Source organism: Alexandromys fortis, unplaced genomic scaffold, assembly GCF_014885135.2.
Source record: "Alexandromys fortis isolate MF-2015 unplaced genomic scaffold, M_Fortis_MF-2015_v1.1 scaffold_378, whole genome shotgun sequence".
NCBI lineage: Eukaryota > Metazoa > Chordata > Mammalia > Rodentia > Cricetidae > Alexandromys > Alexandromys fortis.
The window spans coordinates 451088-464005 of NW_026068247.1; the positions used below are offsets into that span (position 1 = coordinate 451088).

Genomic DNA, 12918 nt, shown 5'->3' on the forward strand with positions numbered 1-12918 from the left:
TTTCTGAAAGCCCAACAACCAATTTAAAACTGAAATAAAATGATCCAAGGTGATTCTGCCAGGCAGGGCTTGCCATGTCATATTATCTGACTTCAGTGGGGCAGCCTTGGTTCTGAACACACAACACACACATGTATGCTGCCCTGTGCATCACCTCAAACCTACACATGGCCCACCAACAGTGCCAGAAACACTTTGCCTCGGAATAGTACTATGGAATGTTGTGAATTGCAGTGTTTTTAAATCTACAATAAAATTTTCTGTTGCTATAAAAACTAATTATTTAATTAAAAAAACAAAGACTTTTAATATTTTCCTTCAAGCATTCCTCAGCATGTGAGGAACAAATTAGTATATATTTAGATTTGTATTGTGTTTGAATGTTTGATTTCAAAAATTGCTATTTGAGCTGCATACTTGAGTTTCATAAAAAAATTGTTAAATGAATGTTGGCTTGGGATTAGGGCAGACTTTCCAACCATTCCTGAGAAAGCTCTAAACATTTTTGTATTTATGCAAAGCAATATTCTCAGCATTGACAATTATAAAATTAAAATATTGACCAATTATGAAAAACACTGACGATGTTCTACCTTCTTTGGTATCAAATTTCAGCCAAGATTTGTTTTATATAAAACTAAACAAGCCCATCCATCTCATTAGAATGCAAATTTGCTTTCATCTTTAATAAATGGAGAAATTGTATGGATATCTAAGATTTTCTTAAAAATAAAATTCATTGTGACTTATTACCAGTAAACATTTGATTTGTGTTATCTATTTAATGTGCATACACATTTGTTATCGTGTGAAATTGTCCTGGTTAAAAGGGGTTTCTGGTGAAAATTTTTGAGCTTTGACAGGGTGGTTCCAGCAAGGCTGGTACAAGTGCTTGCCACAGGCCTGGTTGAGCCTGCACCTTCAGATGGGGTGAGTAGCTCTGTTTGCTGTGCAGTTTTCTCAAGTCCTCTGTGGAGTGAGTATTCCAGACTACAGATGCTAAGGGTAGTCTAGCTAACTGTCTGACTAACAACGGCCAGTAATTAGAGTTAATGTGTTTGCTTATTTACATTTACAGGAAGATGGACTTCAGATGCTTACAGTACGGGAGAGGGCTCAGTTGATAAGATGTTTGCACTGTGTCCTTATTTGACTGAAGCAAGCCAGTTAGCCTTCTGGCCTTCTTTCCAAATATTGCCCACAGGATTTGTCTGGACAAGGGCGGTGTAGGGGGTTCATTTGTTGGGGGTGGCTCCAGAATACTACGTATTACTTTCTGTTGCTGTGATAAAACAGTGACCAAAACCAACTTAGTGGAGGAAAGGGTTGATTTGGGTTACAGTCCCCAATCACACTCCATCACTGGCGAAAGCTGGAAAACTCAAGGAGGAGCAGAAGCTGAACAATGGAGGAATGCTGCTTACTGGCTTGCTCTTGATGGCTTGCTCAACCTACTTTCTTACAGCATAGAACCACCTGCTCAAGGGTGGTGCCCCTCCACCGTGGGCTGGGTGCTGCCACCTTAATCATTAAAATGTTTCACAGTCTTGCCCACAGACTAATCTGAAGGAGTGTTTTCTCAATTGAGTTTCTGTCTTTGCAGGTAATCCTAGTTTGTGCCAAGTTGATAAAAACTAACCAGCACACTGTGTCACAGGGAATGGGCATGGGGATCCGGGGGTGGTAGTGACCTAGGAACTTCTTATTAAAAATAAGCTGCAATGGGAAAGTGATGTTTTATTCCGTTTTGGCAATGTAAACTTAAAAAAAATCTGTATTTCCTAGATACGGTTTTATTCATGATTCCCAAAATAAAACATAGACATCCATCCTTCCTGAAAGCACCTGTCTTGAGACTGGTGGAGAATCAGGAGAGGAAGGTACTCCAGAGAGACCTCTGGGCGGCAGAAGCTGTAGTAAAATAATAATGAAAACAGTAATTACAAGAATAGTAGAGCATACTTGTATGCTTGACACCGCACCTTTGAAAATGGCAAGTGACTGCTGCTACTCAGCTGTGCTCCTGAGCAGTAGGTGGCCTAGCTCACCTAGTTCTGGGCTGTGCTTAGGGGGCGTAGCTTAACCCTGTGGAGGCCTTGGAGGTGGGGCGAAACTGCCCCGGGGGCGTGGCCAGACAATAAGCGGGCCCTCTCCGTGGGTGCGGTCGCGAGGGTGGGGAGCGTGGCCCGCAGCTGTCCGGTGCACAGCGTTCTCAAGTTCTCAGTGGCGTTGCCGGCATCGTCCCCTAAGCGGCCGCCCGCGTCCCGGTTCCTGAGCAGGCCCGGCCTGACCGGGAGCGACAACGAAGTCCTGGAGCACCCACCGTCCCCGCCGCCGCCTCCGCGGGCGCAGAAGTCGCCCGTGCTGGGGAAGGCGGCAGTCGTCCCCAACCGTCGCCTGGGCACGGTCCGCGGCGGGCCAATGTCGTCGCCACCCGGCCGCCGCGTCCGCGCGTCGTCCCCAGGGACTAGCCGCCAGGGCTCCGATGCCCGCGAGGGGGTGCGGCGCCGCGTGAAGGACCTCATCGAGGCCAACCGGGTGATGATCTTCAGCAAGAGTTACTGTCCACACAGCACGAGGGTAGGCGGGGCCGGCCGGAGCGGAGCTATGGGGCGGGGCCTGATGGGTAGGGGCTAGGTAATTCCTGGTGGGAGGAGCGAAGTGGAAGTAGACGAATGGACATGGTGGGAGGGCGAGAGGAGCGTGGGCGAAGGAGATCGGCAAGTTCCGTGAGCAGATCAAGGGGGTCTGTGAACTAGCCCAGAGGGCGGGGCGAAGGCGGAGTTCCTTGGTTGACGCCCGGTGGGAGGGTCTGGCAGGGCCTGAGCACGCTCAGTGGGCGGGGCCAAGCCGTGCTCAGTGGTTGGCGCCTGATGGGCGGAACCGTAGGGGGGGGTGGGGTCTGGGAGATGATTATTGGACAGTGGCAGAATCTGGTGGGCGGGGATAATGGTGAGGGTCTGCGTGGAGCTCAGTGGGCGGGACCTAGTGGATGGGGGTCTGGGTGGAGCTTAGTGGGCGGGCGCTCTCGAGTTGACCAAGGGTGGGCGGGGCCTGAGGGTGGGCGGAGTAGACCTGTGGCGCTCTCCAGGTGTGTTGCAGGGAGCTGGTTGAATTCTGGCTTCAGAGCATAGGGGCTTGTTCCCACCGGCCACCGGGTCCCAAGCGGTAGACACCCAGTGAAACGCTTGACTTCAAGCCTGATATTGGCTTAAGTTTATCAAAACTTTTTTTTTTTTAAAGCATTCAACGTTTAAATTGTCTTACTAAAAGGGGAGAGTGAGGGATGGTGAGGTTCGCTGAAGCTGAATCCAGATCACGCTTGTTAATTAGCGTGTTCGGCTCCTTGACCAGGCTTCAGAACGAGGTGGGGCCTTGACTTCCACTTATAAGATGAAGGTAGAGGAGGTTTCAAGTCGTGGCTAATTTAAGCTCTGTTGCACACTCCGTAGTGTGGGGCTAGGTGGACATTCAGTATTGTTACCATGAGTTTAAAAAAATTATTGTCTTAGAAACAAACCTTTGGAAGGAAAATGCAAGATGGACATGTTCAATATTTTGATGTTTACTTAACATTATCAGAAAGTTAAGGACCTTGCCTGTGACTTAGTGGAAGAAAGGCCCTGGGTTCTATTTCCAGCACTATTTAAAAGAAAAAAAAAAAGATGTTGAGGCAGGAGGATCACGCATTCTAGGCCAGCCTGGGCTGCTCTGAGAGTTCCTATTACAAAAAACAGAACAAATATTGCCAGCTCTAGGACCCACGTTCGATCCCAGAACACATAAAAATGACGAGCATAGTGGGGCACACTTTGCCCCAGTGCCTGGAAGTCAGAGTCTGGTAAGTCCAGATTACCTATATCTGTATGCTTCAGGCCAGTAAGAGACTTTATTTAAAAGAAAGTAGACAGACAGACCATCTTCCTAGGAATGGCACCTGAGGTGGTCCTCTGCCACCACAGATGTAAGCGCATCTGCACACACACACACACACACACACACACGCGCGCGCGCGCGCGCGCGGCACATGCACACGCACGTGCGTGCTCACATACAAAGATGTATTCATTTGAAAAACTAATAAAATGGCACCAGCAGCACGGAGACTCCTGAATGCTCCCTCCCTCCCCACGGGGCAACCACATCCGTGTTTTTCTCTGAGTCATTGGATGCCCTACACATCACTAATAGTAGACTGTTCCTTTGGGCCTGTATGGGCCTTTCTGTAAGTAGAATCACATATTGTTTTACAGTTCTTCCCTCAGCAGTTTGGCTTAGACTCACACGTGTTAGTACCTGTAGCTTCTGCTTTATTGCTTCTCACTGCTGTGATGTTCCCTAGGCTAGTATTGAGCTTGTGGTAATCCTCCTGCCTCAGTATCTCAAGTGCTGGGATTACAAACATGAGCCAAACTGGTCCAATATTTTAATCTTAAAAACGATGTGGCTAGATGTCTGTCCTTGGATACATCTGGAAGCACACCCCTGGCCAACTTACCTAGGTAGTTGCTTTTGAGCCACGTTTGATCTTAGCCAAAAAGCCTAGAAGCGATGGGTGTCATCTGGCTGATTGATTCATAGAATCAATCGCAGTGTTAGGGCGTTTCCAAGTCCTTACACTAATTTGGCCTGTGCTAGTGAGTGTGTCACGGTTCTTGCTCTACAGCTTTGCTGACAGCTGCTGTTTTTTTTTTCTTTCTTTTCTTTTTTACTTTTGTAATTCTGGTAGATAATATTCTTTCTTTGTGCTTGAATTTTTCATTTCCCTAATGAAGTTCATGTGTTTATGGCTCCCTTGAGTTTTCTCCTGTGAACCATTAAGACTATTTTATTCTTGTCTTTCTTTTGTTGTGCTGATTTGTAGGTTTTCTTTATTATTATAAATACTAATCCTTTCGCTGCATCTGGGGAAATCTCCCAGGCTCTCTTTGTTGAGTCTTTTGGTAACTGAAGTTTGTCAGTTTCACACAGTGAGACCTGTTCCTCCTCCCTTTCATTGTATTTAGGACTTATAAACACATTCTTCTGATTTGGCTCCTGCCACTTTTGTAGTGTGAGTTTCATGCTTGTTCTCTTTAACCCACTGGGACTTAGTATTGGTGAAGTTCAGTTTTGCTTTGTTTTGTTTGCACTTCTCAGTTTCTCCTTCTTCATATGTGCTAGACTCTTTCTCCCTCCCTCCCTCCCTCCCTCCTTCTCTCTCTCTCTCTCTCTCTCTCTCTCTCTCTCTGTGATTTTTTGTGGGGAGCAAGACACATCTTGAGGCAGGGGTCTCTTAACAGTCCAAACTGGCCCTGAACTCTCCAACCTTCCCTGCTTCTGTTTGGATAGTAGGTCTTCCAGCGAGTTCATGGGTGTTTTTTCTAGGACATACACATCCTGGAAGCCTATCTTTTGGTGACCATTCACTGGCTGATTTTGTGGTGGTGTTTTCATGGTCTTTTCATGACCCACAATCCATTGTCATTTTCGCATGTGGTCCCTGTAGCAATCAAGAAGAAGGATTTGTCCCTTTATTGAAGTGGTAATGCCATTTAACAAGCATTAGTTATTGGGTACTTAACATTGTAGAGATATGACCATGGGTCTGGTCCTCCAGAAACTCAGCATAGCTGAGCAGTCACCAACCAGCTCTCAAGTACGGAAAGAAGAGCTTATGACAAACAAGGGCTGTGGCAATAGGGCATGCAGTAGCTACTTCAGATAATCTGGACAGACTAAGAAAAGGTGGGCTTGCCCTCCAGGGTAAGGAGGAGGTCTGCCTGTAAGGGAAGGCGTTTGACATAGGCATTTATGTAAGCAAAGACAGGAGAGGACAAAAGGAAGTGTGGCTGAATATAAGGAGTAAGAAAGGAAACCGGGGTGGGGGCTCCCTGGAAGTGGCTGGGATTTAATTTCAAAGGTTTAAGTGTCTCAAGACATTTTACTGAGAAGTGTTGGTTTAGGTTTATTAAGATTATAATAAAGAAACGTTAACCCAGAGCTGAAAGTACTGACCTGGCTGTCACATAATACCTAGCAAACTATGGAGATAGACAGACTCACAGGCAAGATAACCTGGACTAAACCCAAACAAGATACCTTGATTTTTTTAAAACACATTCGTCATATCAATAGAGTAGAGGCAATGACATTGAGTGTAGGGACTGGAGGAAGCCCTGAGTGGCTGAAGTCCTGAGTGAATGTTTGCTGTTGACATGGGCAACAGCCATGGCAAGAACTCCAAAATCTCAAACCTAGGAAAACAGCAGAACCTTTCCCATGATATGCTCAGGGAAATGACAAAGTCTGAGTGCTAAAATAAGTAATGTGTGTGTGTGTGTATGTGTGTGTGTGTGTGTGTGTGTGTGTAAAGTGCCCATCATAGCTTCCCTTTCCTCTCTCCATGTATATTTACAGCCTTGAAGACTGAGCTTCTCCAGAGACTGTTCCTACTATCGTTAGTTAAACTTGCTTGCTTGGTTTCCCTGTCTGCTAGAATCCCTGCCTCCTTGGTTCAGCTGTGTGCAGTAACCCTGGCCTCCATCCCCCCTCTTCAACTCTGTAGGATAAAATGCCTGCATGGGTGAGGGGATGCTGAGGTTTAGCCTTCTGTCTTTGTGAATCTGTGTGTTTGTATTTTCTTCATTCCCTTGCCGCCCTGAGTCAGGTTCACGTACCTGGAGCCACGTGCGAGGACTCAGCAATTAGGCGAGTCACATTGCTGGCTGTCGTCGCCACGGACCCTCTCCAGAACTTTTCAGTCCGAAATTCTAAACCCTCAGCACAGTAACTAATGTTTCCACCATCCCAGCCCTCACCAATTGACCCACCCAAAAGTGAGTTTGACCACTCCAGGTGCCACTTATGAATGACATCATCATTCATTGGCCTTTAACATCTGGCTTGTTTTGCTTATGTAATGTCCCCAAGGTTAGCCCATCTTGCAGTGTGAGCTGGAATTTTCCTTGTTCTTAGGGTGAATAATAAGCCACTGTGTGTACATGTGCCTTTCCCATCAATCCAGGCACCAGCTGGTACTTGCCTTGCTTCTGGCTGCCGTGACTGAAGCTGCAGTGAAGACGGGTGAACCCAAGAGGGTCCCATGTGTCTTTAACTGTCATGTCCTGTGGAATTGTTGTCCTTTTCTATGGTGGCTACCCTCATTCACTGGCAGATTAGCCTGTCCCCCAATGGATGTCGCCTCCTCTTAGTTCTTGCCTGCTAGTCCAGCTCCACTGCCTTTAAGGTGGAACTTCACCACAGCCTGTTTCAAAAGGAGTCACCCAGAAGCCCTCTGCTGTTGTGGCCTGCTCCTCCCCTTGCAAAACACTTGTGTGATGTTCCTGAGCTGAAGGTGGGGATAGTGACCTAATTTTCAACGAGCGACACCCTGGCTTCATGAGCAGGGTTCCTAATGGGCCTGCAGCATCTGCTCTTCCTGGCTTTTGTCTTCCTGAGACTTGACCTTACACAGAGAGTATGATCAGGACCCTAAGATTTTCTACCAGCCACCTGTATAGAGGGTTTGACCTCAGACAGGGTTGAGTGGAGGAAGGGGGGCCCTGTTTTGAAACTTCTGTGACATCTTCCTGGGACCTAACACAGAGAGTATGATCAGGACCCTAGGATTTTCTACCAGCCACCTGTATAGAGGGTTTGACCTCAGATAGGGTTGAGTGGAGGAAGAGGGCCCCTGTTTTGAAACTTCTGTGACTCAAAGTCGAGAGATGCTGGTGACCTGCCGTTTGAAGAGATACTGTTTTGGAGCCACCCTCACTTGAAATAGAGTTCCTCCTGCCAGGAGAGGAGAAAGGGGCAGGACCAAGCTACAGGGCAGCAGACTCTGCTTTTCCTTAGGAAATTTTCTGTAATAAATGCTCATTTGCCGAATGTTCTTAGGGGATTTCTAAGACGTGAAAGCGTTTCTCTTAGATAATTATCATGATTACAGATGTGTCACCAAATCCGCTTAGGCCTTGGAGCCTCCAGGGTTTGTCTCAAGGGTGGAGGTGTTGAAGGGTGGTGTCACCAAACGGCTATGGAAAGATCAGTGGCTGCCAGTGGGTTGATCTGGAGGAGACAAGGCTGGCAGCGGCAGGAACCCTTGAGGACGAGTTACTTTTGGGAACTAGAGAGTGGAGCAGTTCCACACAGAGAGCCATGACCTAGCCATTGCTGTCACTGAATGGGTGGTGGGGAGGTTAGTGTGATCTGGAAGATGGCTGGAAGGCAGGAAGGCAGGAAAAGCCTAGCCAGAGCTTTGCAGTGGTCACAGTGCAGATTCAGTGCTGTGTGGCTTGTGGGCACTGGGTGATCCTGCACCGTGGTCTCCCAGGCAGACTCTGGGGCATTTGGATGGGCAGCTGGTGAATGGGCCATAGTTAAAGTGTCAGCGTGCTCCTGATTTCTGTCCTAGAAGACAGAGAGTGTGTCTGGTTCATCATTGCCTCTTGTGAACTTGGAATCATGGTTGACTGGTCTTAGATGCTTGATGGATGATTTAGTTGGAGGAACTTAATGGCCGTTGAGAGGAAGCACAGAAAAAAGAAGCGATATGGTTGAAGAAGATTTGCCCCAAGGCATGGCACCCGTGGAGGAGTGCCAGGAACCTGTCCTGAGCCAGAAAAGAGATTTGGGCAGAAGAGTTCCTTAGGAGTCACAAGGAGACAAAGAGTAAAAGAATGGAGGTGGCAGACTGGGTTATTGTGGGAGTATAGAGAGGAAAGGGTGAGACACCGTGAGCGAGAACACGTGTGTCTAAAGATTATCTGTGGTGGACATCTCTTATCATATACCACATGGACACCTCTCATAGCTCCTGAGCCTTTGGAGAACACGAAGCTCACCAGGGTTTCTCTTCCAGGTGAAGGAGCTCTTTTCATCCTTAGGCGTGGACTATAACATCCTGGAACTTGATCAAGTTGGTGAGTAACTGTCAGTAATGCTGCTATTTGTAGTAAATGGCAGCGTGACTGTTCCACTTACTTTGTTCAACTCAGCGTGTTTTCATGTCTTTCTGTAAAATGAGCACTTGTTTGTATTCAGCCGCACAGAAGATGAACCTTCATATGACAATCAATTTTATAAAGATTTTCCATATTTGAGGGCAGGGCATGGGAAGCTGCGGGCTGCTAACTTTAAAGTGTTTGCGACATTGGCTGCTTGCCCGTCAGCATTCCATAGAGTAGATGAAATGGTCACAATGAGAGGAATCCACCCTGTTTCCTGGGGAAGAGCGTGCTAAGTTTTCAGCCTGGTTTTGAATCTTTGTCTTCCATGGCCACGGCAGTCACTGAACACATCACACATGCTGTTCTTCACAGGAATTTGGGATGTGACAGTGACCAGAGAAAAATCCTCAACTTTGCCTTCATGAGACCGGCTTTTCACCAAATTGCCTTAAGAAACAAGGTGCTCTTGTTTCTCACTAATGAGTGTCAAGTCTTAAGTGTCATGGCCCTGCCGTGTCTTCCAAGAAGGGGGGGTGAAAAACTTTTTTTTTTTTTTTTTTGGTTTTCAAGACAGGCTTTCTCTGTGTAGCTTTGGAACTTGTCCTGGAACTTGCTCTGTAGACTATGTTAGCCTCAAACTCATAGAGATCCACCTGCCTCAGCCTCCTGAGTACTGGGATCAAAGGCATGTGCCACCACCGCCTGTCCACAAAAATTTTTAAATGTAATCATAAGAAGCACTTTCTCATTAGTTATTGGAACAGGTTTCACTTGGGTTTTGCTTTCTTAAAGGACACCTGTCCCTTGGTCGTGGCAGAACAACTATATATGCACAATCTAACCCAGATGCTTTGTCCTAGAAGGAGCCTGTAGGTAGGCCATGGGGTTGAAGGTGTCCTCTGAAGGTGCAGAGCTTTCCCCATCTTGGGTCATTATTTCATAAAGTCATGGAGCACATTGGCCTGTCATGGACGTGACCTTGTGAGCAATGAGCAGTGAGCACCATAAGACTTGAGCTCTGCAAGGGAACCCTTTATTGTGTCTTCATATGCTGTTTTATTCTTTAGAGGATGGGGCCAATGTTCAGGAAGTGTTGACAGAAATCAGTAACCAGAAAACCGTGCCCAATATTTTTGTGAATAAAGTACACGTCGGCGGATGTGACCGGACTTTCAAGGTAAAGATCGCCATCATTCATGGACCTTGTCACTGTTTGTTCACGTTGTAATTTAATTAACATTAAAGGGCAGGACCAGTGGAAAAGCCAGAGGCTGGTTACCAGATACCCCTGAAGACTGCAAGGGAAAGGAACTTTCCCGCCAACTAAACCTGAGAAGTTACACAGTGCTGGCCTCCAGGCACGGGAGGGCCACTCCTAGCCTGAAGTCAGTGCAGCTGTGACCCTCATAGCGCTGTGGCCATGACCACTCCCTTGTGTGCATATGTGAGGAGGGAGGGAGCATCATGAGGCCCTTGAGGGGCTTACAGAGGCTCAGGGAGCAGGTCATGAGGCCCTACCTCTTCCTAGAGCCAGATAAGCTGTTAACTTCCATGAAGACAGACCCTTCTTTAGTAGTGTGGCCGGCAGAAACACACTCCCAGAAGCAGCCCACTGAGCTGTACCTGGAGTCATCTTTGCTGTGCCCTATCTGAGGTAGACAGGGATTTGTTCACATGTCCCCAGGAAGAGCAGCAGGTGGGTCCCTGGGGCTAGGACGAGTCTCTTCCTCCTGATGGGGTACACAAGCTGTTCTCTAACAAGAGTTGGTCAACATGAACACCATTGTCCAGGGAGTTAGAATTCTTGTCAGGGCTGCTGATACTGGGTACAAAGCATGAGGCTTTTAACGTCTTGTTTCTCAGAGTGCAGGAAATGCATGGGGCCATTCTGGTAGTAACAGATTAAAACTGGGTGTGATGGAATGTGGCTCAGGAGTAAAGTGGCTGCCCGGCATGTTTGAAGCCCTGGGCTTGGTCTTTCCTCGCTGTTTATTAAATAAGGTTCCTATCCTATAATTAATTATTTAATCTTGATTCAGTTCTGTTTTAATCCCTTGTGTAGGTATGTAAACACTAGTAACCAATGATTAAATACATATCTGAAATTGTAATTAAGAATAATTTTTGGCTGGGAGGATCGTCAGATTGAATGTTAATTTCTGATTCACATGATCATGCAGCAATAACTCTGCTGTCCTGGAAGCGTCCCGCCACTCTGCAGGTGGTAAGTGCTGTACTCCTCAGCACTGTCTAGACCATCCATCCTAACCTTGACGATGATGCCAGAGAACCATCTGGAGTCTGAGGAGGTAGATTTTTCTGAGTCACATAAAATAAGGAGGCCAGGGTATTTTTTCTGGAATGTTTTAGAAACCATCTCCAGCACCATTCCCCAGTGGTCACATAGCCAGCGCCATTCCCCAGTGGTCACATAGCTGGCACCATTCCCCAAAGATCTCATAGCTGGCGCCATTTCCCAGTGGTCACAGGGTACCTTTGAGTCCTGATGGTTTTGTACTGGGCACCTGAGCTGCCTTACAGGCAGGGCTAGCTCAAGTTTGCTGCTTCCAAACAACAGGCTTTGCATGAAGACAGTTGCTGAGTCTCTTAATCACTTACCTGCCTCGCCCATGAACAACTTCTCACCAAGGGGTCAAAGGAGCTAGAGACCCCAGAGCCTGTTTTATGGCTGTTGGGGAAGAAACACTGAGATGTGTGTGATAGGGGAAGTCACCCAGCACAGTTGCAGAATGAAGGGTCAGTCTGAGAGATCATGAAGACGGCTGCTGGTGCAGAAAAACCAGGCTTCAATGAAGACTAGTCCAGAGAAACAAGACCTTGAAAAGTGACACTTGACCATTTCTCCATGGAAAGTGGCCTCGTTTGACACCGATAACTATCAGAATGTTTATTCACAGTGGATATATACTTAGATCTAGGTAGATTTACAGTCCCAACACAAACGTTTGACCCATCATTCCTCAGAGTTTTCTTTGCTTTTCTTCTTCATTTTTGGTGCCTGGAACTAAACGTTGGACCTTGTGCTCCACCACTAAGCTAAATCCCGAGCATTGAGTATTTTTTAAATACATTTTTTTGTTTTTGAGTGTGAGTGAGTGCGAGTGTGTGTGTATGTGTGTGAGCATGCGCACAGATGCCTGCAGGGGGGCAGAGATGTTAGATTCCTGGAGCTTCAGTTTCCAGTTGTGAGCCAGCCATCCTGGTTCTTGGAACTGAACTCGATTTCTCTGCTGGATCAATATGTGCTCTTGACTGATGAATTCATTCAGCTCTAGATTTGTTAGTCAAAGAGTCCATGCTGGTCGAAAATGGAGTCATGTGCTGTTCTGTCTGCTTTGGTAATCTGTAGGCACATCACAACGGTTTACTGCAGAAGCTCCTTCAGGAAGACTTGGCTCATGATTTCGATCTCATTATCATCGGCGGGGGTTCTGGCGGTCTCTCTTGTGCAAAGGTATGGACATGAGTGAACCATCCACGACTTTTCAAAGTTAACGCAATCTTGCAATCTAGGCTTTTCTATATAGTAACTGCCTCTGTTGGGATGGAGTAGTATCCAGTGAACTGAGTCTGTTCACTTAAGGGAGATAAAATGGGGGTGAGAAGGTGACAAGACACCATGTGGTTGTTTTTGTAGGAAGCTGCCAACTTGGGAAAGAAGGTCATGGTGCTAGACTTTGTGGTCCCATCGCCTCAGGGCTCATCCTGGGGTAAGCTGTAGTTCCTGTTTATCCTCTTTAATTAATGAATTTATTTATTTATTTATTTATTTATTTATTTATTTATTTAATGTGCATTGGTGTTTTGCCTGCATGTATGTCTGTGTGAGGGTGCCAGATCTCCTGGAACTGTAGGTACAGACGGTTGTGAGCTGCCATGTAGGTGCTGGGAATTGAACCTGGGTCCTTTGGAAGAACAGCCAAAGCTCCTAACTGTTGAGCCATCTCTTCAGCTCTTACCCTAT

The 12918-nt window shown here is 46.8% G+C and overlaps 1 protein-coding gene across 2 annotated transcripts in view; it reads left to right on the plus strand.

Moving 5' to 3' along the window:
• The first annotated feature begins 2193 nt into the window (after window positions 1-2193).
• Window positions 2194-12918, plus strand: part of Txnrd3 (thioredoxin reductase 3) — a 34545-nt gene continuing 23820 nt past the window's right edge. For both annotated transcript variants that reach the window (XM_050131298.1, XM_050131299.1), the window contains exons 1-5: window positions 2194-2580; window positions 8846-8906; window positions 10001-10110; window positions 12304-12408; window positions 12592-12664. In XM_050131298.1, coding sequence (XP_049987255.1) covers window positions 2422-2580; window positions 8846-8906; window positions 10001-10110; window positions 12304-12408; window positions 12592-12664 — 508 coding nt within the window. In that variant the 5' untranslated portion in view covers window positions 2194-2421. The remainder of the gene's footprint in view (window positions 2581-8845; window positions 8907-10000; window positions 10111-12303; window positions 12409-12591; window positions 12665-12918) is intronic.